Source organism: Callionymus lyra, chromosome 1 (assembly GCF_982586985.1).
Source record: "Callionymus lyra chromosome 1, fCalLyr1.hap1.1, whole genome shotgun sequence".
NCBI classification, from domain to species: Eukaryota; Metazoa; Chordata; class Actinopteri; order Syngnathiformes; family Callionymidae; genus Callionymus; species Callionymus lyra.
In genome coordinates this window covers 48,990,437-49,016,619 of record NC_141818.1, presented here as the reverse complement: position 1 = coordinate 49,016,619, position 26,183 = coordinate 48,990,437, and the positions used below count along the sequence as shown (strand labels likewise).

General features: G+C 45.3%; 2 protein-coding genes across 3 annotated transcripts in view; both read left to right on the top strand.

Annotated features, from left to right (window-relative positions):
• The window catches only part of LOC148089993 (NACHT, LRR and PYD domains-containing protein 3-like), a 187,757-nt gene that overhangs the window by 14,064 nt on the left and 147,510 nt on the right, over positions 1-26,183 (top strand). Inside the window, exon 8 of the mRNA XM_087790158.1 lies at positions 1,683-1,856. Coding sequence (XP_087646284.1) covers positions 1,683-1,856 — 174 coding nt within the window. The remainder of the gene's footprint in view (positions 1-1,682; positions 1,857-26,183) is intronic.
• On the top strand, positions 23,734-24,775 carry LOC148089995 (ecto-ADP-ribosyltransferase 5-like). Of its 2 annotated transcripts, XM_087785564.1 has the most exons (3): positions 23,734-23,847; positions 24,053-24,518; positions 24,605-24,660. In XM_087785564.1, the coding sequence occupies exons 1-3, from the start codon at positions 23,764-23,766 to the stop codon at positions 24,616-24,618; spliced, it is 564 nt and encodes a 187-aa protein (XP_087641690.1). In that variant the 5' UTR covers positions 23,734-23,763; the 3' UTR covers positions 24,619-24,660. The 2 variants fall into 2 exon arrangements, with proteins under 2 accessions (XP_087641690.1, XP_087641689.1); XM_087785563.1 differs by having other exon boundaries at positions 24,053-24,775.

Below are 26,183 nucleotides of genomic sequence, written 5' to 3'. Positions count from 1 at the left end.
GTAACATGACATGAGTCACCCGAAATGAGTCACACAACACAAGTCACACAACACAACTCACACAACAAAAGTCACACCACAAAAGACACACAACAAAAGTCACACAACAAAAGTCACACGACATGACTCACACAACACAAGTCACACAACACAACTAACACAACACAAGTCACACAACACAAGTCACAGAACACAACTAACACAACAAGAGTCACAGAACACAAGTCACACAACTCGACTCACACAACACAACTCAAACAACACAAGTCACACAACTTAAGTTGCACAACACGAGTCACACAACACAAGTTACACGACACAAGTCACACGACACAAATCACAACACAAGTCACACAACACAAGTCACACGACTCACACAACACGAGTCAAACCACACAAGTCACACAACACAAGTCACACGACACAACTCACACGACACAAGTCACAACACACAAGTTACACAACACGAGTCACACAACATGACTCACATAACACAACTAACACAACACAACTAACACAACACAACACAAGTCAAACAACATGAGTCACACAACGAGTCAAAGTCGAGCTACACAACACCAGTGTGAGTGGAGTTACACAACACCAGTGTGAGTGGAGTTACACAACACCAGTGTGAGTGGAGTTACACAACAGTGTGAGTGGAGTTACACAACAGTGTGAGTGGAGTTACACAACACCAGTGTGAGTGGAGTTACACAACAGTGTGAGTGGAGTTACACAACAGTGTGAGTGGAGTAACACAACAACAGTGTGAGTGGAGTTACACAACAGTGTGAGTGGAGTTACACAACACCAGTGTGAGTGGAGTTACACAACAGTGTGAGTGGAGTTACACAACAGTGTGAGTGGAGTTACACAACACCAGTGTGAGTGGAGTTACACAACACCAGTGTGAGTGGAGTTACACAACAGTGTGAGTGGAGTTACACAACACCAGTGTGAGTGGAGTTACACAACAGTGTGAGTGGAGTTACACAACAGTGTGAGTGGAGTTACACAACAGTGTGAGTGGAGTTACACAACACCAGTGTGAGTGGAGTTACACAACAGTGTGAGTGGAGTTACACAACAGTGTGAGTGGAGTAACACAACAACAGTGTGAGTGGAGTTACACAACAGTGTGAGTGGAGTTACACAACAGTGTGAGTGGAGTTACACAACAGTGTGAGTGGAGTTACACAACAGTGTGAGTGGAGTTACACAACAGTGTGAGTGGAGTTACACAACAGTGTGAGTGGAGTTACACAACAGTGTGGGTGGAGTTACACAACAGTGTGAGTGGAGTTACACAACACCAGTGTGAGTGGAGTTACACAACACCAGTGTGAGTGGAGTTACACAACAGTGTGAGTGGAGTTACACAACAGTGTGAGTGGAGTTACACAACACTAACACTAACACTGACATTAAACACAAACACACATCAATCCTCTCACAACAGTGAGTCATGTGATCATTTATACATCAAGTGTTGAACTGATGAAAACTTCATTATTTCATGTGTTGATCAAGTTGATCTTGATTGAAATCAAAGTCTTCAAATGTTCACACAATCATGTGATGATCTTATGAACGTCAAGAGTTCAGTGTTTCCTCCAATCAAGGCTTTCAAGGCAAAATAGAGAAAAAGTCTCTTGTTGACGTTTCCGTCTCTTTCACAGGCTGATCTGGTGTCGACTGTCAGAGAGAAGTTGTTCACTTCTGTCCTCAGTCCTCAGCTCTCCGTCCTCTAGTCTGACTCAACTGGACCTGAGTAGAAACGACCTGCAGGATCCAGGAGTGGAGCTGCTGTCTGCTGGACTGAAGAGTCCACACTGTCACCTGGAGACTCTCAGGTCAGAACATCATGTCTTCAGTTCTTTCGATTTAATGAAACTGTTTCTCCTTCATTACAGTCTGTCAGCGTGTAAGATCTCAGCAGGAGGTTGTTCTTCTCTGGCCTCAGCTCTGACATCTAACCCGTCCCATCTGAGAGAGCTGGACCTGAGCTTCAATCATCCAGGAGGACCAGGACTGGAGCTGCTGTCTGCTGGACTGGAGAGTCCAGACTGGAGGCTGGAGACTCTCAGGTATGGACGGAGCAGCAGAACTCACTGACTGAGCTCCAAAGATCTTCTGAACATGTGATCAGAAGCAGAGAGATGTGAGTGTGTGACGCTGATCAGACTCTTCATCTGAACTGAGCACATGAATCCAACTCTCAGAGCTTCTCCATGTTCTCCTGCTGGACACCAGTGGAAGAACAAGGAGACAGTGGAGACTGAGCGAGTGTTTCTAGATCCATCTTTGTTGTGGTCCACACAGTCATGAAAGAACGTCCACTTAGCAGCATCTGAAGTCAATGAACCTGATCTTCTCAATGTTTCTTCCTCCAGGCTGGATCACTGTGGACCACAGAGGTTAACATCTGGATGGAAGATGTGTAAGTTTGATTTGATTGATGGATGAGAACTCCTTGACTCTGTCAGCTTCTAGTGGAGCAGTTGTGATGTTGAGATGTTGTTACACTTGAATCTGCTGATGGAGCTTCATCAAGTCCAGGTCACTGTCCACAACTCTGGTCAACATGGTGTCCAGCAGCAGCTGGTCAGGAGCCTCCATGCAGATCATCTCACACTCATTCATTCACTCTTTTCACTCTTGGACTTGAGAGTGGAGTGAGAAGATCTCAGTGCAGCATCTCACCAGGATGATGGTGGAGATGAACACAGAGATGTTTCAAGAACATGAAGAAACATCATGTTAGCTACACGCTAGTTTAGCTGCTGACTTGATATGGACACACTGGTGTCAATCAAATGATGATTCTGGGATGTTCCTCCTGGTTCTTCTCTTGAGGTGGTCCCAGTCTCAGAAGACTGTTGACTCCACTTTGATGTTGATCTCCACTAGATGTCAACAAACAGAGCAGCCCTCCCTGGCTTGCTGGGACACTGAGTCCATGATTGTGTTGAAGAGAAAGTTCTTCCACCATCATCACCTCTCGTGTCTTCTTCTCTCAGACTTCCGTCCACTCTCACTGGACCCGGACACAGCACACCGGCGCCTCCTACTGTCCAACGACAACAGGACGGTGGAACTTGTGCCGCAGGATCAGGATTATCTGGACCATCCCGACAGATTCCACTGGTGTCTTCAGGTGATGAGCAGAGAAGCTGTGACTGGACCATGTTACTGGGAGCTGGAGTGGAGAGGAGGAGCTTCTATCGCACTGACTCTCAGAAGAGACGGAGGGAAAGAAGACGAGTCTGAGTTTGGACAGAACCGTTATTCCTGGAGTCTGAGCTGCTCTGATGATGAAGGATATAAATTCTATCACGATAAGAAAGAAACTGTCATCAAGAGTCAAGAAGTTTCTCACAGAGTAGGAATGATGATGAACTTTAATGAACCTGGATATTTATACTTCTTCAGTGTCTCCTCTGATGAACAGAAACTCCTCCACGCCTTCTTCATCTCCACTGAACCTTTGTACCTGGGATTTGGACTCACAGAGGTTCCTGGTTCTGGTTCCTCAGTGTGTGTGTGTGACCTGAGTGTGTGAGTGTGTTCCTCCAACACACTTGTGTAGCTGCTGTCAATCATCATTAAAGTGCTGACAGTGATGATGGAAGAAATCTGCTCCTGAAACAAACGTGTTGATCTGAATGTTGTTGAAGAAACTCTTTCATCACTTGTTGAGTCGACTGAAGACTTGAAGTTCAGTGGAGCACGAGTCACTCATGATGTTCATCATGTTTAATAAAACATTTGCTTTAAAACTTTCAAGAGACTCAAGGTCACTTCACAATAAAAGGTTAGAAAGAAGGTCAGACAGGTAGATGTGAGGTCAGACAGGTGTGTGTCAGGTGTTATATAAACAGGTGTGTGTCAGGTGTTATATAGACAGGTGTGTGTCAGGTCTTATATAGACAGGTGTGTGTCAGGTCATATATAGACAGGTGTGTGTCAGGTGTTATATAGACAGGCGTGTGTGTATACATGACAATGTTGTGTATACCAAGGGTGTGTGTGAAGCGTCAGTGCAGTAGAACTGTGGTAGTAGTGCTCGTAGCTAGTGCATGTTGCATGCCACTTCTGCTTGCTTCCTTCTGCTTTCAGCTACGGCCACCGGCTAGCCTCTGTCCGGGGTGAAAAGAGGAGCAGAATGTGTAAGTCTCCTCCTGCCGGTACATAGCCTCTCCACCACCAAGACTCCTACAGTGCCTCCTCGCGGCCACACACGGAAACTGGGTATCTCGCGGTCCCAGGCTAAACTGTAGGAGATCTCGGAGCAGCAGTGGGCCCTAGAGAGAAGGCGTGCAGGCCCATCGGTGTGTGGACACGCCCTGGCGCCTCTCAACCACTGCCCCAGCCTATGGGTAAATAGCATGGGCAGATGGGGCTCATAGCCATGGTAGGCAACCCATCTAGGAGAAGGACACTTCGACCAAAAACCTGTGGAGATAACCCGCATCAGGCAGTCACCAACAGACCGGTGTTCTGGCAGCTTTCTGCAACTCTCTCCCACTGAAGGTCGTCGTGCTTCGCACGCCACTGGAGAATGTAGGGGGGAACCAAGACAGTGAGGGCAGAGACTGCGCGCCACTGCCCTCACTATAATCTATTCTCTTGCGCAGGCCTGCTCCAAATACCCCATCCCCACCCCACCCCATTCCCACCCCCCTATAAGAAGTCCTGCGGCGATAGGGAAGGGCGGTAGGTACAGGTCAGGATGTGACTGGGAGTATCTAGCCCAACCCTGCACGCTAGGCGGCGTGAGATAGATGGTCGCCGAGGAGTGGGATGGAACAGCGCTCCTCTCCGGCAGCTCCTCACGCGACTGAGCAGCTCCTCCCTGCTCACCCTGAGAGGGAGGGGCCTAGAAAAGGTGGCCTAAAAAAGGTCTGTTCCACTTAACCCGGGCAGCCTGCCGCAGCTGCCGGGTCATCCCTTTAAGCGGTCGAAAATATAAGCATAAGAAAACCCGCATCAATCTCACCATTGCAACCTGGAACGTCCGCACTCTTTTGGATGTGGGTGATGACTCCTATCGTCCCCGAAGAAGAACAGCGCTGGTTGCACACGAGCTGCAGAGATACAACATCGATATCGCAGCTCTTAGCGAAACCCGTTTCCATGGCGAGGATTCCATAACAGAGGTAGGAGAAGGCTACACCTTCTTCTGGAGGGGGCTTCCAGAAGGCTCCCGCCGCCTCCATGGTGTAGGTTTTGCTGTGCGCTCAAGCCTGCTTCAGAGAATTCCTGAATCCCCGACCGGCATCAGTGAAAGACTGATGACCTGGCGGATTCCACTCACCAACAACCGTCATGCCACTCTCATCAGTGCATACGCCCCAACACTGGATGCTGACCCTGAGTGCAAGGAACTATTCTATGCCTCCCTGCACTCCGCCATAAATAAAACCCCCCCTCCCGACAAGCTCATTCTCCTTGGGGATTTTAACGCGAGAGTGGGCTCTGACGGTGTGCTCTGGAAGGATGTTCTTGGGCAGCACGGTGTTGGTAAGCTCAATGAGAATGGTCTTCGCCTCCTCACTCTCTGCTCTGAGTATCGGCTGGTCATCACCAACACCTTGTTCCAAATGAAGAACAAATTCAAGACCTCCTGGCAGCACCCCCGCTCTAAACACTGGCACCTCCTTGATTATATCATTGTCCGCCAAGCTGACAGGAAGGAGGTGCGAGTCACCAGAGCCATGCGTGGAGCTGACTGTTGGACTGACCACCGCTTGATCAGAACCAAACTCACCCTGGAACTCTGTCCTCCACTGAGGAAAACACCACCCTGTAAGAAGCTCAATTGCGATGCACTGAAGTCCCCGAACTCAGTCAACCAGCTCAGGGAACAGATTGCTTTACAGCTGTCCAATCTCCCTGAAACACCAGTCGTTCCTGACATCAACTCTACCTGGAGCACTCTGCGCACTGCTATCTACCAGGCGGCAGTAGAGTCTGTAGGGTACACCAGACGGCGACACAAAGACTGGTTTGATAATAGCGCACCAGGTATCCACAACCTACTTCAGGCAAAGCACAAGGCCCTTGCAGCTCACCTTTCCAACCCCAAATCCACGTCGCTGAAGGCCCACTTCACCAACATTCGGACAGAAACCCAGCGCACCCTCAGAGCCATGGAGAATGACTGGTGGACAAAGAAAGCACATGAGATCCAGCATCACGCGGACACTAACAACTCCCACGCTTTCTATGACGCCATCAAGGTCATCTATGGCCCACAGAGGAAAAACATATCTCCGGTCAGATCAAAAGATGGTACCATCCTGTACAAGGACAAACAACAGATCCTGGACAGATGGGCTGAGCACTTCAACACCCTGCTGAACACCTCATATCCAACTAGGATGGACACACTTGCTGACCTCCCATGCCTCCCAACCGTCACAGATCTGGATTCCTCCCCCAGCTTTGCTGAAGTACGAAAAGCCATCGCTGGCCTGAAGAACAATAAGAGCCCGGGGCTTGATGGAATCCCGGCAGAAATACTGAAGCATGGCGGATACCTGCTCACCCGCAGACTACACCAACTGATCAGTACCATCTGGTCATCTGAAGTCATCCCGCAAGATTGGAAGGATGCCAACATCATCACAATCTTTAAGCGCAAAGGTGACAAAGCAGACTGCGGTAATAGCAGGGGCATTTCCCTCCTATCGGTTGCCGGAAAGGTGCTAGCACGGGTGATGCTCCTTCGACTAGCATCTCATGCTACTGATAACATCCTGCCCGAATCCCAGTGTGGTTTTAGGAAACAGCGCAGCACCACTGACATGATCTTTGTTGCTAGACAGGTACAGGAAAAATGCAGAGAACAATGCAAGGACCTGTACCTAGCTTTCATTGATCTGTCCAAGGCCTTCGACACAGTAAACCGGGAACTGCTCTGGGATGTGCTGGGGAAGCTGGGGGTTCCACCAAAGTTCAGGAACATCTTGCGGCAGTTCCATGATGGAATGCAAGCCTGTGTGAGTGTTGGTGGCCAGCAGTCTCCCTTCTTCAGTGTGGATGTAGGGGTTAAGCAAGGGTGTGTCCTAGCCCCTACCATCTTCAACATTTTCCTCTCCACCGTCACCATCCTCTCTCACAAACTCCTGGACCCAGCAGATGGGGTACAGATACAGTACAGACTGGATGGCAACCTCTTCAATATTCGGCGCCTTCAAGCCTTCACCAAAACCACCAACCAACACATCTTAGAGCTACAGTATGCAGATGACTGTGCTCTCCTTGCTCACTCACCAGAATCCCTACAGCGTGCGTTAAACGTGGTCGCATCCATCTACAGCGCCATTGGTCTCCAAATCAACATCAGGAAAACACAGATAGTTGTCCAGGAGTTCACCCACCAAACACATGTGCGTACCTTCACCCTCGATGGTCATCCCCTTGCCATCGTCCCTCACTTCACCTACCTAGGCAGCATTCTGTCCCCTTCCTGCAACATTGATGATGACATCCAGGTCCGAGTCGGTCTGGCCTCCGCTGCCTTTGGCAGGCTTAGATCCAGGGTATTCCACAACAGGAACCTCACCAGCTCCACCAAAGCAGCTGTGTACAAGGCGGTCTGCCTCTCTACACTGCTGTACGGGTCGGAAACCTGGACACCCTACCAGAGGCACATAAAAACACTAGAGGCCTTCCACATCCGCTGCCTTCAAAGGATCCTGGGTGTGTCCTGGGAAGACAGGGTGCCACATGCTGATATTCTTGAACGGACCAACACACCTACCATCGCCGTGCTCCTTGCAAAGAAACACCTGCGCTGGGTTGGGCATGTGATCCGTATGCCTGCCCACCGCCTGCCCAGGCAAATCCTCTACGGCCAACTTCTGGACGGCCAGAGATCTGCTGGTGGTCCAAAAAAGCGGTTCAAGGACCATCTTAAAACCCTCCTGAAGCAGTGCAAAATTTCACCTGCAGCACTAGAGTCCCTGGCTGCTGATCGCTATACCTGGAGTTCCTCCTGCCACCAGGGAACTGCTCACCTTCAGGAGCAAGCCACAGAGAGGAGGATACGGCGACGTGCACTGAGGCATCAGCCTGCTACAGGGCCCACACCCTCCAGTGCTACGTACCTCTGTCCCTCCTGTGGCAAAACCTGCGGATCCCGCATCGGCCTGCACAGCCACATGGCTATGCACCGCCGCAACACAACCCAATAAATGTCTATTCATTAAAATTGGAGCAACGTCATCATCGTTATCGATGGACTGCCAGAAGAAATATAGACAGGTGTGTGTCAGGTCTTATACTGTATAGACAGGTGTGTGTCAGGTCTTATATAGACAGGTGTGTGTCAGGTCTTATATAGACAGGTGTGTGTCAGGTGTTATGTAAACAGGTGTGTGTCAGGTGTTATATAGACAGGTGTGTGTCAGGTGTTATATAGACAGGTGTGTGTCAGGTCTTATATAGACAGGTGTGTGTCAGGTCATATATAGACAGGTGTGTGTCAGGTGTTATATAGACAGGTGTGTGTCAGGTCTTATACTGTATAGACAGGTGTGTGTCAGGTCTTATATAGACAGGTGTGTGTCAGGTCTTATATAGACAGGTGTGTGTCAGGTCTTATACTGTATAGACAGGTGTGTGTCAGGTGTTATATAGACAGGTGTGTGTCAGGTCTTATATAGACAGGTGTGTGTCAGGTCTTATATAGACAGGTGTGTGTCAGGTGTTATATAGACAGGTGTGTGTCAGGTGTTATATAGACAGGTGTGTGTCAGGTGTTATATAGACAGGTGTGTGTCAGGTGTTATATAGACAGGTGTGTGTCAGGTCTTATATAGACAGGTGTGTGTCAGGTCTTATATAGACAGGTGTGTGTCAGGTGTTATATAGACAGGTGTGTGTCAGGTCTTATATAGACAGGTGTGTGTCAGGTGTTATATAGACAGGTGTGTGTCAGGTCTTATATAGACAGGTGTGTGTCAGGTCTTATATAGACAGGTGTATCAGGTCTTATATAGACAGGTGTGTGTCAGGTCTTATACTGTATAGACAGGTGTGTGTCAGGTCATATATAGACAGGTGTGTGTCAGGTGTTATATAGACAGGTGTGTGTCAGGTCTTATATTGACAGGTGTGTGTCAGGTGTTACATAGAAAGGTGTGTGTCAGGTGTTATATAGACAGGTGTGTGTCAGGTCTTATATAGACAGGTGTGTGTCAGGTGTTATATATACAGGTGTGTGTCAGGTGTTATATAGACAGGTGTGTGTCAGGTCATATATAGGCAGGTGTGTGTCAGGTCTTATATAGACAGGTGTGTGTCAGGTCTTATATAGACAGGTGTGTGTCAGGTCTTATATAGACAGGTGTGTGTCAGGTCTTATATAGACAGGTGTGTGTCAGGTGTTATATAGACAGGTGTCTGTCAGATCTTATATAGACAGGTGTGTGTCAGGTGTTATATAGACAGGTGTGTGTCAGGTGTTATATAGACAGGTGTGTGTCAGGTCTTATATAGACAGGTATGTGTCAGGTGTTATATAGACAGGTGTCTGTCAGATCTTATATAGACAGGTGTGTGTCAGGTGTTATATAGACAGGTGTGTGTCAGATCTTATATAGACAGGTGTGTGTCAGGTGTTATATAGACAGGTGTGTGTCAGGTGTTATATAGACAGGTGTGTGTCAGGTGTTATATAGACAGGTGTGTGTCAGGTCTTATATAGACAGGTATGTGTCAGGTGTTATATAGACAGGTGTGTGTCAGGTGTTATATAGACAGGTGTGTGTCAGGTCTTATATAGACAGGTGTGTGTCAGGTGTTATATAGACAGGTTTTGTTTGTGTTTTCCTTCCATCCAGTCCAATCAGTTTCATTAAACACAGCTGGACTCAATGAAGAAGTCGAAGCATCTCAAGGAGGATCAGAAGAAATGGACGACACGTGAGTTAAATATGAGTCACAGCAAAAAGTCTGAATACTTATTACCATGTAATGTTTTAGTTTCCTTTTTTAATATATTTGCAAAAAAAACATGAAGAAAGAAACAAAGAGCATTAATTTAGTTATGTTTAGTTTAGCATTAATAAGTGTGGCGTATACGTATAGTGTATAATCATTTTTAATCTAACAGTAACGTGACGTGACGTGTCGCTGTTGTCATACGGCTACCGTAATTCTAAAACTATGAAGCGCACTTGAAATGTTTAATGTCAACAGTGCGATTCTACCCCCAGTTGTGCTCACTGACCTCGAACCACTTTGAGGAGGTACACAGCGACCATAAATTGGTAGAAAATGCTTCATTTGTATTTTTGAAGCTTGGATTGTTCGAGCATCACGGAAGTCAGGAGGCTCTCGCGGAGAAATACATGCTTAAAAGGTCCTGTGAAAGTGACTATATTGTATATTTTTAGGTGTTACAATTCCACAATGTTGAGATTGTTTTATGAATGAGTCAAATAAAGTCTGGATGTGCTATTTCGCTTGATCCTCTTTATATCCGGTGCGCTTTTCTATGAAAATAGACCCTTTCATTGAGACATATTATATATATATTATATTATATATTATTATTATTATTATTAGATTATTAGATATAAAATCATCTATATACAAACTGTTACACTGCATTTCCATTCTTCTAAATTGAAACTGATTGAAAAGGTTCATCTCAAGACTTCAATTACCAAATACAGCAAAAACATTACCTTACTGTGAAGGAGTACTGGTGATGCATTTCTCATAAGTAAAAAAGCATGGGTTGCCCTAGCATCTGAATTAATATATTGTACAAATATACACTAAAATGCACAGATGTATCCATACCTTCAGTCAATCTCAATGTCACCAAGAGTAAGACCTTGATACTGTTAGGGGTTTTTAGGTTCCGAGTCACACCGACCCCCCCCTGATCTCGTACGTGGTGGTGGACAAGAAAGACAGACACAGTATTGAGTTTAAGAGAAATAATGTTTTTTAGTGAATTATGCAAAAGTCAGAGACAAGAACTTACGTGATCACGGGCGCTAGCAAGCAGAGAGATCTATCGCAGACGTCTTCGAATGCCAGAACGCAAAGATCTCACAAAATGGTGGATCTTTATAGTAGAATATTCAGGTTAACGCCTCTAGTCAATTGTACATGTAGGATTGGTCAGTAACTGTAAACACTTGATTCTAAGATGGACGCCGCATGTGGTCGTTGTGGAAATTTACCAAAGCTTGTTGTCTTCTAGAGAGAAACTTTTCCCAGCGACTTGCTGGCCTGTTGTGTCCTTCAGTGTGAGTTCTCAAACAGGTTCACACAGACTTGCTGGGAATCTGGGATTGTTTAATCTTTCTGTGTGTGTGCAAGGCTTTGTGAGCTCGGCCTGTGAGTTGTTACAGTGAGTGAATGCAATGCAGGACAATGATTATTTAATATGAATTAAATATGAAAGATTATCAGTTAATCAAGTGACTATTTTAAATGTGTGTTAAATCTAGATGATTGATTACAGTAAAGTTGTCATTTCCTTACAATACTGTGATAGAATCCCCTTCTACACTGCCAAAAGCAGTTTGGTCAGTTGCTCGCTGTCATCAGGTGTCAGTTGCTCGCTATCATCAGGTGTCAGTTGCTCGCTGTCATCAGGTATCAGTTGCTCGCTGTCATCAGGTATCAGTTGCTCGCTATCATCAGGTGTCAGTTGCTCGCTGTCATCAGGTATCAGTTGCTCGCTGACATCAGGTGTCAGTTGCTCGCTATCATCAGGTGTCAGTTGCTCGCTGTCATCAGGTGTCAGTTGCTCGCTATCATCAGGTGTCAGTTGCTCGCTGTCATCAGGTGTCAGTTGCTCGCTATCATCAGGTGTCAGTTGCTCGCTGTCATCAGGTATCAGTTGCTCGCTGACATCAGGTGTCAGTTGCTCGCTATCATCAGGTGTCAGTTGCTCGCTGTCATCAGGTGTCAGTTGCTCGCTGTCATCAGGTATCAGTTGCTCGCTGACATCAGGTGTCAGTTGGTCGCTATCATCAGGTGTCAGTTGCTCGCTGTCATCAGGTGTCAGTTGCTTGTTGTCATCATGTAACAGTTGCTTGCTGACATCAGGTGTCAGTTGCCCACTGTCATCAGGTGTCAGTTGCTCGCTGTCATCAGGTGTCAGTTGCTCGTTGTCATCATGTCTCAGTTGCTCGCTGACATCAGGTGTCAGTTGCCCACTGTCATCAGGTGTCAGTTGCTTGCTGTCATCATGTGTCAGTTGCTCGCTGACATCAGGTGTCAGTTGCTCGCTGACATCAGGTGTCAGTTGCTCGCTGTCATCAGGTGTCAGTTGCTAGCTGTCATCAGGTATCAGTTGCTCGCTGTCATCATGTGTCAGTTGCCCGCTGACATCAGGTGTCAGTTGCTCGCTGTCATCAGGTGTCAGTTGCTTGTTGTCATCATGTAACAGTTGCTTGCTGACATCAGGTGTCAGTTGCCCACTGTCATCAGGTGTCAGTTGCTCACTGTCATCAGGTGTCAGTTGCTCGTTGTCATCATGTCTCAGTTGCTCGCTGACATCAGGTGTCAGTTGCCCACTGTCATCAGGTGTCAGTTGCTTGCTGTCATCATGTGTCAGTTGCTCGCTGACATCAGGTGTCAGTTGCTCGCTGACATCAGGTGTCAGTTGCTCGCTGTCATCAGGTGTCAGTTGCTAGCTGTCATCAGGTATCAGTTGCTCGCTGTCATCATGTGTCAGTTGCCCGCTGACATCAGGTGTCAGTTGCTCGCTGTCATCAGGTGTCAGTTGCTTGCTGTCATCAGGTATCAGTTGCTCGCTGTCATCAGGTGTCAGTTGCTCGCTGTCATCAGGTGTCAGTTGCTCGCTGTCATCAGGTATCAGTTGCTAGCTGTCATCAGGTATCAGTTGCTCGCTGTCATCAGGTGTCAGTTGCTCGCTGTCATCAGGTGTCAGTTGCTTGCTGTCATCAGGTATCAGTTGCTCGCTGACATCAGGTGTCAGTTGCTTGCTGTCATCAGGTGTCAGTTGCTCGCTGTCATCAGATGTCAGTTGCTCGTTGTCATCATGTGTCAGTTGCCCGCTGTAATCAGGTGTCAGTTGCCCGCTGTCATCAGGTGTCAGTTGCTCGCTGTCATCATGTGTCAGTTGCTCGCTGTCATCAGGTGTCAGTTGCTCGCTGACATCAGGTGTCAGTTGCTCGCTGACATCAGGTGTCAGTTGCTCGCTGTCATCAGGTGTCAGTTGCTCGCTGTCATCAGATGTCAGTTGCTCGTTGTCATCATGTGTCAGTTGCCCGCTGTAATCAGGTGTCAGTTGCTTGCTGTCATCAGGTGTCAGTTGCTCGCTGTCATCATGTGTCAGTTGCTCGCTGTCATCAGGTGTCAGTTGCTCGCTGTAATCAGGTGTCAGTTGCTCGCTGTCATCAGGTGTTAGTTGCTCGCTGACATCAGGTGTCAGTTGCTCGCTGTCATCAGGTGTCAGTTGCTAGCTGTCATCAGGTGTCAGTTGCTCGCTGTCATCAGGTGTCAGTTGCCCGCTGTCATCAGGTGTCAGTTGCTCGCTGTCATCAGGTGTCAGTTGCTCGCTGTCATCAGGTGTCAGTTGCTCGCTGTCATCAGGTGTCAGTTGCCCGCTGTCATCAGGTGTCAGTTGCTCGCTGTCATCATGTGTCAGTTGCTCGCTGTCATCAGGTGTCAGTTGCTCGCTATCATCAGGTGTCAGTTGCTCGCTGTCATCAGGTGTCAGTTGCTCGCTGACATCAGGTGTCAGTTGCTCGCTGACATCAGGTGTCAGTTGCTCGCTGTCATCAGGTGTCAGTTGCTCGCTGTAATCAGGTGTCAGTTGCTCGCTGTCATCAGGTGTCAGTTGCTCGCTGACATCAGGTGTCAGTTGCTCGCTGTCATCATGTGTCAGTTGCTCGCTGTCATCAGGTGTCAGTTGCTCGCTGACATCAGGTGTCAGTTGCTCGTGTCATCAGGTGTCAGTTGCCCGCTGTCATCAGGTGTCAGTTGCTCGCTGTCATCATGTGTCAGTTGCTCGCTGTCATCAGGTGTCAGTTGCTCGCTGACATCAGGTGTCAGTTGCTCGCTGACATCAGGTGTCAGTTGCTCGCTGTCATCAGGTGTCAGTTGCTCGCTGACATCAGGTGTCAGTTGCTCGCTGTCATCAGGTGTCAGTTGCTCGCTGACATCAGGTGTCAGTTGCTCGCTGTCATCAGGTGTCAGTTGCTCGCTGACATCAGGTGTCAGTTGCTCGCTGTCATCAGGTATCAGTTGCTCGCTGTCATCAGGTGTCAGTTGCTCGCTGTCATCAGGTATCAGTTGCCCGCTGTCATCAGGTATCAGTTGCTCGCTGTCATCAGGTATCAGTTGCTCGCTGTCATCAGGTGTCAGTTGCTCGCTGTCATCAGGTATCAGTTGCTCGCTGTCATCAGGTATCAGTTGCCCGCTGTCATCATGTGTCAGTTGCTCGCTGTCATCAGGTATCAGTTGCTCGCTGTCATCAGGTGTCAGTTGCTCGCTGTCATCAGGTATCAGTTGCTCGCTGTCATCAGGTGTCAGTTGCTCGCTGTCATCAGGTATCAGTTGCCCGCTGTCATCAGGTATCAGTTGCTCGCTGTCATCAGGTATCAGTTGCTCGCTGTCATCAGGTGTCAGTTGCTCGCTGTCATCAGGTATCAGTTGCTCGCTGTCATCAGGTATCAGTTGCCCGCTGACATCAGGTGTCAGTTGCTCGCTGTCATCAGGTATCAGTTGCTCGCTGTCATCAGGTATCAGTTGCTCGCTGTCATCAGGTATCAGTTGCTCGCTGTCATCAGGTATCAGTTGCTCGCTGTCATCAGGTGTCAGTTGCTCGCTGTCATCAGGTATCAGTTGCTCGCTGTCATCAGGTATCAGTTGCTCGCTGTCATCAGGTATCAGTTGCTCGCTGTCATCAGGTATCAGTTGCTCGCTGTCATCAGGTGTCAGTTGCCCGCTGTCATCAGGTATCAGTTGCTCGCTGACATCAGGTGTCAGTTGCTCGCTGTCATCAGGTGTCAGTTGCTCGCTGTCATCAGGTGTCAGTTGCTCGCTGTCATCAGGTGTCAGTTGCTCGCTGTCATCAGGTGTCAGTTGCCCGCTGTCATCAGGTATCAGTTGCTCGCTGTCATCAGGTGTCAGTTGCTCGCTGTCATCAGGTATCAGTTGCTCGCTGTCATCAGGTGTCAGTTGCCCGCTGTCATCAGGTATCAGTTGCTCGCTGACATCAGGTGTCAGTTGCTCGCTGTCATCAGGTGTCAGTTGCTAGCTGTCATCAGGTGTCAGTTGCTCGCTGACATCAGGTGTCAGTTGCTCGCTGTCATCAGGTGTCAGTTGCTAGCTGTCATCAGGTGTCAGTTGCTCGCTGTCATCAGGTGTCAGTTGCCCGCTGTCATCAGGTATCAGTTGCTCGCTGTCATCAGGTATCAGTTGCTCGCTGTCATCAGGTATCAGTTGCTCGCTGTCATCAGGTGTCAGTTGCTCGCTGTCATCAGGTATCAGTTGCTCGCTGTCATCAGGTATCAGTTGCTCGCTGACATCAGGTGTCAGTTGCTCGCTGTCATCAGGTATCAGTTGCTCGCTGTCATCAGGTATCAGTTGCTCGCTGTCATCAGGTATCAGTTGCTCGCTGTCATCAGGTATCAGTTGCTCGCTGTCATCAGGTGTCAGTTGCTTGCTGTCATCAGGTGTCAGTTGCTTGCTGTCATCAGGTGTCAGTTGCTCGCTGTCATCAGGTGTCAGTTGCTAGCTGTCATCAGGTGTCAGTTGCCCGCTGTCATCAGGTGTCAGTTGCTCGCTGTCATCAGGTGTCAGTTGCTCGCTGACATCAGGTGTCAGTTGCTTGCTGTCATCAGGTGTCAGTTGCTCGCTGACATCAGGTGTCAGTTGCTTGCTGTAATCAGGTGTCAGTTGCTCGCTGTCATCAGGTGTCAGTTGCTTGCTGTCAACAGGTGTCAGTTGCCCGCTGGGATCAGGTGTCAGTTGCTCGCTGTCATCAGGTTCATTGTTCCTGGAAAAGTAAAACAATGTTTTTTATTAGTTTTATTACATTTGTGGTCATTTCAAACACACACACACACTAACTATAGCTAATTGAGGACCTTGATCTACGGATATGATGAGACACCTCTCTGTTAGTACTTTTGGGGTTGGTCTAAACTAACAAACACACACACTAACTATAGCTAATTGAGGACATTGATCCATGTATATTGTTAAGACACCAGTATGTCGTTCTGTCAGTACTTCTGGGGTCGTTCTAAACTAACACACACACACACACACACACACACACACACACACACACACACACACACACACACACACACACACACACACACACACACACACACACACACACACACACACACACACACACACACACACACACACACACACACACACACACACACACACACACACACACACACACACACAAACTATAGCTAATTGAGGACATTCATGCATGTATGTATGTTGTGAAGAGAGTAAGTAGTATTTTATAAACGACCTGAGGTTTGTCCCCGACATCAGGTGTCGGCTGCTCGCTCAATTCAGGCATCATCTCTCCACCAACATCAGCTGCCATTTTCTGCTGGAAAAGGAAACCAGAAAATAATTTAAGAATTATGATAAAATCATCAAAACCATCAAAATTATGAAATCTCAAGACACAATGAGCTCAGTTTCATCTGAAAATGACTAAAATAACTAATATCAACACTTAATAATTTGTACCTGTCTGCGCCAAGGCGAGTCTGAATCACCTTAATCGTATGTTATTTCTTCGCCTGGGGCGATGTCTCTTATAGCAAATCCCACCAAAATCAATGGTGTTGGATTAAAAATTATTATACACTATACGTATACGCCATACTTAAATTAATGCTAAAAGATAATAAAAATATAAAGTATAAATTACTAGCTTCATCTAAGAGCTTAAACGTTTGAATACACATTCACAATCAACATTACATCAGACTGATTTACACTGTTTCAAGACAAGCTTGGATCAGAATTAGAGAAATAACACCGGATCGTTTTAACATCTGTTTGTCTGCCCTTTTCACACCTGGGGTCGTGGATCAAAGAGCGAAGCGGGACACACCCAAAAGCGGGGGGGCTGGAAGACAGAAACTTCCAGCGAAGCAAGAGGGAATTTAGGAAGTTTCCCAGCGGGTGATGAAGACACAAGAACCATGAAAGAGCCATTTGCCCCGGAAGAGACGACCCCCGGGGCGGGAAATTTGCCTTAAATATAGCGATGTTTCTACAGTTCGATACCGTCTCTCCCGGAGCTATCGACCTGAAGAGCTGCCGGCAGAGAGCGCCTCCAATCGATCGTAAAAGCTTGTATTTTGTTTGACTTGAAGCGGCGAATAAACGACCTGTACACTCTGCATTGACCATCTGTCTCCATAAAGCAAAGTATTAAGACCCGGAAGTGACGGCCTACTGGAGCGACGGAAGCGGACTCCAGTTTTGACCGTTTTAATGGTTTGGATTTTGCAGTTAGGCTTGTTGTGGTCGTCGTTGAAAAGCCTTCCCAGAGACTCATCTTCAAGAGATGCATCAAGACTTAAGGAAAAGAAAACTTGGGTTAAGAGAAGACGTAACTTTCTTTGGATACAGTGTTAAGAAGAGCACGGATTATTTAAAAGTTTCATATACATTTACAGTATTACCGGAGTGGTGTGTAGTGGTGTAGATAGATATATCTTTGTTGATATCTATCTAACAAACCATGCAAGAGGCTAAACCCGGAAACACTGTACTTATGTACTCCTTAGGTCAGGGGTGTCAAACTGGTCCAGAAAAGGGCCGAGACATTGCAGGCTTTGGATCCAAGCAGTCAAGCTCATATGGTTGAACCAATCACGCTTCTGAAGACAGTAATCAATTAATTGTCAGTCTGGTGTTGCTTGTTTAAGCCGACACCAGATTCGTTAACTCATGTGTGCTTGACTGGTTAAAACAAAACCTGCATCCTCTCAGCCCTTTTCCGGGCCAGTTTGACACCCCTGCCTCAGGTTAACACGTCATCAGAGCTTATCTAACTAAAACTATTGTCATGTATTACACCTGCCAACAAAAGCATATTTATTATAACTTACCACCAACATCCCCCTTTCCATTGGAAGTCAAACAAGAATACTGCCTCCATGTCAGTGTAGGTTTTTGTAAGGAGACCTTCTTGCTTGAAAAGTTTTCCACGGTATTCCAATACAAAATCTCTTGGTTGAAAACCTCCAAAGCAGCCACACCTCGACCTATAAAACAAGAAAAAAACAAGGAGTGACTTTCATTCTTAAACCAGCTGCTTAAGACGTAATTCGCTTTGTTGCAGTAGAAACACCAGCCAATTTGAGGGGTGACCAAACAGGTCATGTCACTGCAACGTAAATTCCAGACTGTAAGACAGTACTTTTCCCTAAGATTTGAAGTCTGCAGACTATATTTGACGCAGCTTATAGATTAGCGATAGATTTTTACAGTCTTACAGCCTCCAGAGGGCAGTTAACACCCTGGAGGTCATTATCACAATTTACACATCAACCTCAATGTCCCAATTCCAAATGTTGCATGATTGCTGCATATAAATCATGTTTAACATTTAATTTATTTTTATCAATTTCTATAGATTAGGAATCGAGGAACACGTTAATAGTTATAGAGAAATACTGCTCTAACACGACTTTTCTGTATTATTTTTTCAAGAATAGGCTTATTTTAATCTCGAATAGTTTTAATATAAATTACACAAGATATGTTTTAGATTTTTCAGCCATTAACTGTGATAATGACGCACATTATTTATCTTTAATTTTCGCAGTTTTCCTTTTTTAATGCCTTTTGTCTCCGACTTTGTTAGAGTTCTCCAGCTGTGCTTAACTGAGAGTCACATGTGACTTTATTACTACATGTAATGTAATGATTCTATATACTGGTTGCCAGCATGGGCAAAAAAAAACCAACTAGAGCTGCTCCTCCGTGAAACAACGAGAGTAACTGTTCAGCACCAGGTGCTTCAACGATGCAACTGAAGCCGAGGAAGAATGTCTGCCTCACTCCACTAAAGGTGCCCAGGTGTTCAAATGCAAAGGTGTGTGTGATGTACCATGTTTTCCACACTATCAGACGCACCGGATAATAAGGCACACCTTCAATGAATATCCTATATTAGAAATGTTTTAATTAATAGTTTGCACCGGATTATAAGGCGCATAGAATAAAGGATACAGTCACTGACTGGTGTTGCGTTAGGAAAGTGTTTGTCAACAAGTCACCCACCAGGTAATGTTCATATATAAGGCGCTCCATATTATAAGGCTCACTGTTTTTTGAGAAAATTAAAGGCTTTTGAGTGCACCTGTATAGAAAATACAGTAATACAAGAAGGAGTACGGCGTGGACATCCCAGACCAGATGGAGAGGACGTACTCTGTCAAAGGCGATACATGAAGATAACCAGTGGCTGTCTTCAGTAACTGTAATGTTTTGCAATGATGAACCCAAGAGCAGACAGAGGCGATGTTCCAGAGGATACAAAAAGGGGTTTATTGAAGAAAGGGGAAGCAGGTGGTGGAAGAGTAGGCCGGAGGGAGAGCGAGGTCAGCGAGCTGGAGTTAGTGATCCGAGTTACTGCAGGCAGAGGAACAAAAGTTAGGTGAGGTCCAAAAAACAACAAGACACTAGAGTTCGAGAGCGAGGTAGCAAAAACACTGAGCCAGTCACGTATAGTTACCACGGTAGAGTGAAGTACGATCTGGCGCCGACCGCGGGGAATCCAAGGGTTGATGAAGGGGGTTGATTGGGGGTCAGGAACAGGTGAGCGTGATTGCTGATGAGGACCAGGTGTGAGGTGAGACGACCGGAGGAGTGGCAGACCAGGGGGAGGGGAGCACAGCAGACTGATGTGATCACAACAGTAACACCCTCAACCTGGCATCAATACCCACATCTTATTCAAGGAGAAGCAGGAGAGTCCAGAGGAAAGTGCTGCAGAGGAGCTGCTTATAGTGTGACTTATAGACAGGTGTGGCATATATATGGACAATTTATTTTTTACTAAAACATTAAGTGGTGCAGCTTATATTGAGGTTCACCTGCTTAATTGTTCATTGTGATGGTTGGGAACAGTGTTCCTTGTAAAACCTTGTAAAACCTCCTCAATAGCAGATTTTCCTCTTGCCGACTGATCACAGATTAGATGAAATGATGATGACTTTACCTGCACCTGCTTTCACAGAACACTGTATGTGCTGGCTAGTTATTCAAACTATACTATGAACAAATAAGTTCAAATCAAAATATAATATTGTTCTACACTGTTAAAAACTTTTTTTTTCTCTACAATAAAAGTCTTAATTTGGACTAAGTTGGTTAGTGTTGAGGTCGTGTTAGTAGTTTTTATTGAATGTTGTAACGAGGATATAAACTTTATATCTTTATAGAGCTCGAACCTATCCTTGTTTGACATAATACCTGTATACATGGCAATGACATGTCGTTATTTATATGTGACTCAAGACTGATGTTATTTTATCAGAAAACTAAAAAAACAACAATAAATACTGAACGACTAACAGGCTTCTTGAAATGAGTTTTTATAGTGGCCTGTGCTACATTAGGGTTAATTCAATAACTTCAAGAGGCCTCAAAGCTAGCAGGCTGATATTTATATGACACATTCAGATGATCTGCTGCCATTGGTGGGAGAAATGTTGTGTCCATCGGTGCAAAAATGAGTGACAGGTTGTCATTCTTCTGTCAAGATGGTCTCTGAGTGTAACAGAATGACCAGACCTGATCTTTCAGGAATGGACTTGGGAACTTTTTTTCTACTTGGACCTCAGAGATGATGTTTGGATATGTTATCCTAAACTAAGTTCTAATTTGAACTGTGGTGGTTTGATGTTGCTACGACCTTCCTGTGCCCTGTGGCACCATGGGAAACTTAAAGAAATCTAAACTTTGAAGCTCTATAAATCGGTCATTGTTGATTGAAATGATCTGAAACTTTTGGAAGTTTCTTCAAGTTTCATGTTTACACATGTGTTCTCAGGGTCTTTTCTCTAAGTGCTTCCTAAAGCTACTTCCGGTTTGGGAGGGGCTATCATTATGGTTCCACCAGCATATGATTCTAGAGGTGTCAGAGGTCACACAGACCAAGTTTCATATATCTGAGGGTTACAGAGGTCAAATAAGAGCAAAAGAGTCATGAAAAACATGGTTTTTGGACCCTGTTTATGCTCTGAGGCCCCAGAGGGTCTGAAAATGAGCATGATAGGCTGGCATTTGAGACCCTGTGAAACTCGGGCCATCATAATGGTTCCATGAGCATGTTATTTTAGTGTCAAAGGTCACAGACACCAGGTTTCATTGGTCTAAGAGTCACAGAAGACCAACAGTCCTGCAGAACGAGGTCATGCTTTGAGCATGAGTTTTTACACTAGACTCAATATCAAGCCTGTGTTCGTTCTTCTAGAACTGGTCTGATCATGAACAGAGTCATGGCTGCTCATATTACCTGCTGGTGAAATGTGTGTATATAGAGCTTAAACTGGACTCACTCTTCTCCAAGTTCTCAGGCTGCAGTGGTCAACTGAGAACCATGTGCTCCTGTCCTGCTCCCTTAAATAAATCCACTCATAATTCAAGACATCTCAACTTTTCTCCAATTTTTCTTAAACATTTTTTTTGAGAGGAAATTCATTTTTTTCCATCAATATATTAAAAAACAAAACTACTTAAATTGCTTGTGATGTGCATGATCAACACAAGCTGGATTATAAATACATATACACGTACAAATTGAATATTGAAAATTTAATATATATCTTTGAATATGTCCTTCAACATATATTTTAATATCCTCTCTATGTGTTTGATGATCTACTGACTCCTTCAAGAAACATCTGTGTTTGATGATCTACTGACTCCTTCAAGAAACATCTGTGTTTGATGATCTACTGACTCCTTCAAGAAACATCTGTGTTTGATGATCTACTGACTCCTTCAAGAAACATCTGTGTTTGATGATCTACTGACTCCTTCAAGAAACATGTGTGTTTGATGATCTACTGACTCCTTCAAGAAACATCTGTGTTTGATGATCTACTGACTCCTTCAAGAAACATGTGTGTTTGATGATCTACTGACTCCTTCAAGAAACATCTGTGTTTGATGATCTACTGACTCCTTCAAGAAACATCTGTGTTTGATGATCTACTGACTCCTTCAAGAAACATATGTGTTTGATGATCTACTGACTCCTTCAAGAAACATCTGTGTTTGATGATCTACTGACTCCTTCAAGAAACATCTCTGTGTTTGATGATCTACTGACTCCTTCAAGAAACATCTGTGTTTGATGATCTACTGACTCCTTCAAGAAACATCTGTGTTTGATGATCTACTGACTCCTTCAAGAAACATCTGTGTTTGATGATCTACTGACTCCTTCAAGAAACATCTGTGTTTGATGATCTACTGACTCCTTCAAGAAACATCTGTGTTTGATGATCTACTGACTCCTTCAAGAAACATCTGTGTTTGATGATCTACTGACTCCTTCAAGAAACATCTGTGTTTGATGATCTACTGACTCCTTCAAGAAATATCTGTGTTTGATGATCTACTGACTCCTTCAAGAAACATCTCTCTGTTTGATGATCTACTGACTCCTTCAAGAAACATCTGTGTTTGATGATCTACTGACTCCTTCAAGAAACATCTGTGTTTGATGATCTACTGACTCCTTCAAGAAACATCTGTGTTTGATGATCTACTGACTCCTTCAAGAAACATGTGTGTTTGATGATCTACTGACTCCTTCAAGAAACATCTGTGTTTGATGATCTACTGACTCCTTCAAGAAACATCTGTGTTTGATGATCTACTGACTCCTTCAAGAAACATCTGAAGGCACTTTTATTCGTGCAGGCTTACTAACTTAATATATCCTTTAACATAGGTTTTAAAACATCCTTTAATATATCTTTAATGCCAGGCAAATTACAGGCTACCTGTTCACTCTCTATTTGCCAAGTTAGCATGCTAGCGCGAGCATGAAGCGCTAGCAAACTCATTTTAACACTAGGTTGAGGCTGTGCTATGGAATTATTAATTTAACAATTAAACTTTATTTTTATTTATTTTTTGCTAGACTATCATGATCTGTTCACGCTGCTCATGTGTGTCTTTACTTCTGTCATCTATTCATCGACTTCCACACACTACCACTAGGGGCGTTGTCGAGCGATGCAATTCCACACACTACCAATGGGAGCGATGTAGAGGGACACACAGATTGAGGGGGGTGGTCACACACACACAAAAAGTCTGAAATAAGTTACTTTTAGGGACAATTGAGATTTTAAGACAGAAATACATCTTAGAGCTGAACACAGAGATCTGGATGAAAACTAATTGGGGAGACCGTGGTTTTCGGCCACAAAGGGAACGACGTCCCCAAACAACTGGTGTGTGAGCTGGTCAGAGTCCCCATTCTGGGCCTAAGTAAGTGAACACACACACGCACACACCCCCCCCCCCCACACACACACACACACACACATACACACATACATATATAACAAACTCTGAAGACAGAAAAAACCTACAAAAAAACCGATCTTGTTCTTCCTCTTTCGTTGTCTAGATGAAGCGATTACGTTTTTTGACGAGGGTGAAGTTGTGGTGAAAACTGGTGACTCATCCATTTGTGCAGAAGTCCAAGTGCAGGACGGTCGTTGCCGAGCTGTGATGAAGAGGACGAGCGCAGGCGAGACGATGGCCATGGTCATGATTCTTCTGCTGACCTTCGGCGTCTGGACCGCAGCTTCGATGGTACGACATGATCTCAAACTTCACTCGTGTCGACTAATGTTGACTTTTTTCAGAGGAATCGGTTATTTTTAGAGTTACAGACAAATATGTTTGTTCATTTTAATGTAGCGACTGGAGCTCAGTTGTCTTCGTCCAAAACTCCGACACTTGAAAGTTAAGCAAAAGAGTTCTTGCAGCTTTGGTGTTAACAGACTTGTCTTGACAGGAGGCTGTAGGCGAACAAGACGTCGTGGATCTCGCTCGGGATTCTGTCGACGACATGTACTATGGTTGCAGGGACCAAATGGAGAAAAAGGCAAAGACGTACTTAAGGAATGAAATGAACAGCAATCATAATTTCAGTCGGGCTTGGCTTATGAAAACACAGTCCCTCAAATCCCGCAAATCCCTCAGAAAGATATCGGATTCGGTACATCAGCAGAACATAGCGATATACGTGTACACTCTCGATGAGCCCAGGATCTATGTAGAGTTTAATGAGGCCGTGTGCACTCAGGGCTCCTCTTACAAGACCACCTTCCAGTATCACGCCCTCCACTTCTACCTGACGACCGCTGTTCAACGACTCAACCAAGGATGTAAGACCGGCTATCGGAGGTCCAATGTCCGCTTTAACCAAAATGTTTTAAACAAACATGTTCGATTCGGTTTCTTTGCATCCAGCACACAGGGTCACTATACAGTTGCCAGACGCTTTGGTTGTATTTGCTACAAGATCTTCTCCTGTTACGGGTCAGACATCTCTCTCTTTTCTGAGTTCACGGAAGCTGAACGCGAGCTCCTCATCCCCCCCTATGAGGTGTTTAAAGTCACGGATATTAAGGACACATCCAGGAATACCCAACTTGGATGCAAGATAGAGTACGTGCTGGAGAGCACAGAACAAACCAAGTCAAACCTGAATTGTGCTTTGATTAAAAAGTTGTAGACAATAAAAAGATCTATTCACATCAGAGTGACAGTTGTTGTTTTTTCAACGTGTAGATGTGTACGTGCTGCCGCTGCAGTTGAATCAAATGGCTAAAGACAAACAAGGGGCTCAAGGGGTTCATTGGTGTCTCACTGTGAAGCCAGAAAGGGACATTTTTAACTCTTTCACTAATACCCTTACTCTAACCCTCACCCTCAACCCGACCTCAGATTTATTGAACGTGTTAGATTAAAATTATTCTATAAGTATAATTAATGCTACAAGATAATCAAAATATAAGTATAAATTACTGCTTGATCTAGGAGCGGAAACGTTTGACTACACATTCACAATCAGGGGAAAGGGGGGCTTAAAGACGGAAAAGAAGAAAACCCCCGCCCAAGAATAGTTGAATGATTAGATTACAAGAAAAAAAATTACGATGCCTCCCTGCGGCTCATCTTGACACAGGTATCTTGAAAAGGACCATTTGGCCGGAAAGACCTCCCGGACGGTAAATTTGCCTTAAATATAGTGATGTTTCTACAGCTCGGGACCTTTTCTCCCGGGGCTATTGACCTGTACAGTCGCCGGGAGAAAGTGAGTCCAGTCGATCGTAATTGAAAGCTTGTATTTTGTTTGACTTGGAGCGGCGAATAAACGACCCGTAACACACTCTGGATTGTTCATCTTTCTCCACGACACAAAGTATAAGACCCGGGATGGAAGTGACGTCGTGTTGGAGCGACGGAACAGACTCCGTTTTTTGATCGTTTTAAATGTAAAAGACATTTTTGTTTGTTCAAAGCACTTTATTTTTTCTAGAGTAAAAATTAAATGCGAACTGTCACTTGCGTAAAAGCAAAGCATATTTTGAGGTGCTCAAAATTTCTAACCGCACACTCAACAAATAAAACACCATAGAAAACACCTTGAAACCGAAATATGTCAAAACATTTTTCAAATCTCTCTTTTGTAGAACTCTATTTCGGACATTTACAGAACGGCAACTTCCCAGACTTGTGGAGGTAAATGAGTGGTTGTACATATCCGGTTAGTACACCGATAGAAACACAAACAGTTAGCGTGGTTAGGAACTCCCTCCGAGGCACGGTGGAAACAAGAGGAATGACGCTGACGTACAGAGAAAAATTAATGCTCATTGAGATCATGATGGCTGAAATGATTTTGAAGGCTTTCTTCTTCACGTTGTTGCTCTTCCTTCTTTCTGCCGAGTTCTCTCCTGGTCCTGGAGAGTTCAGAGCCCGAAGAACTGAGAGGCAACAAAAGAGCGTTGTGCTGAGGAGGACAACGTTTTCAAAGAAATAAAACATAAGACATTTCGGGTCTGATAATGTCAGTAAATTATAGATGCAGGAGGTTAAACTGATCATCCAGACGAAGAAGCTGCAGGCCAGTCTGAACC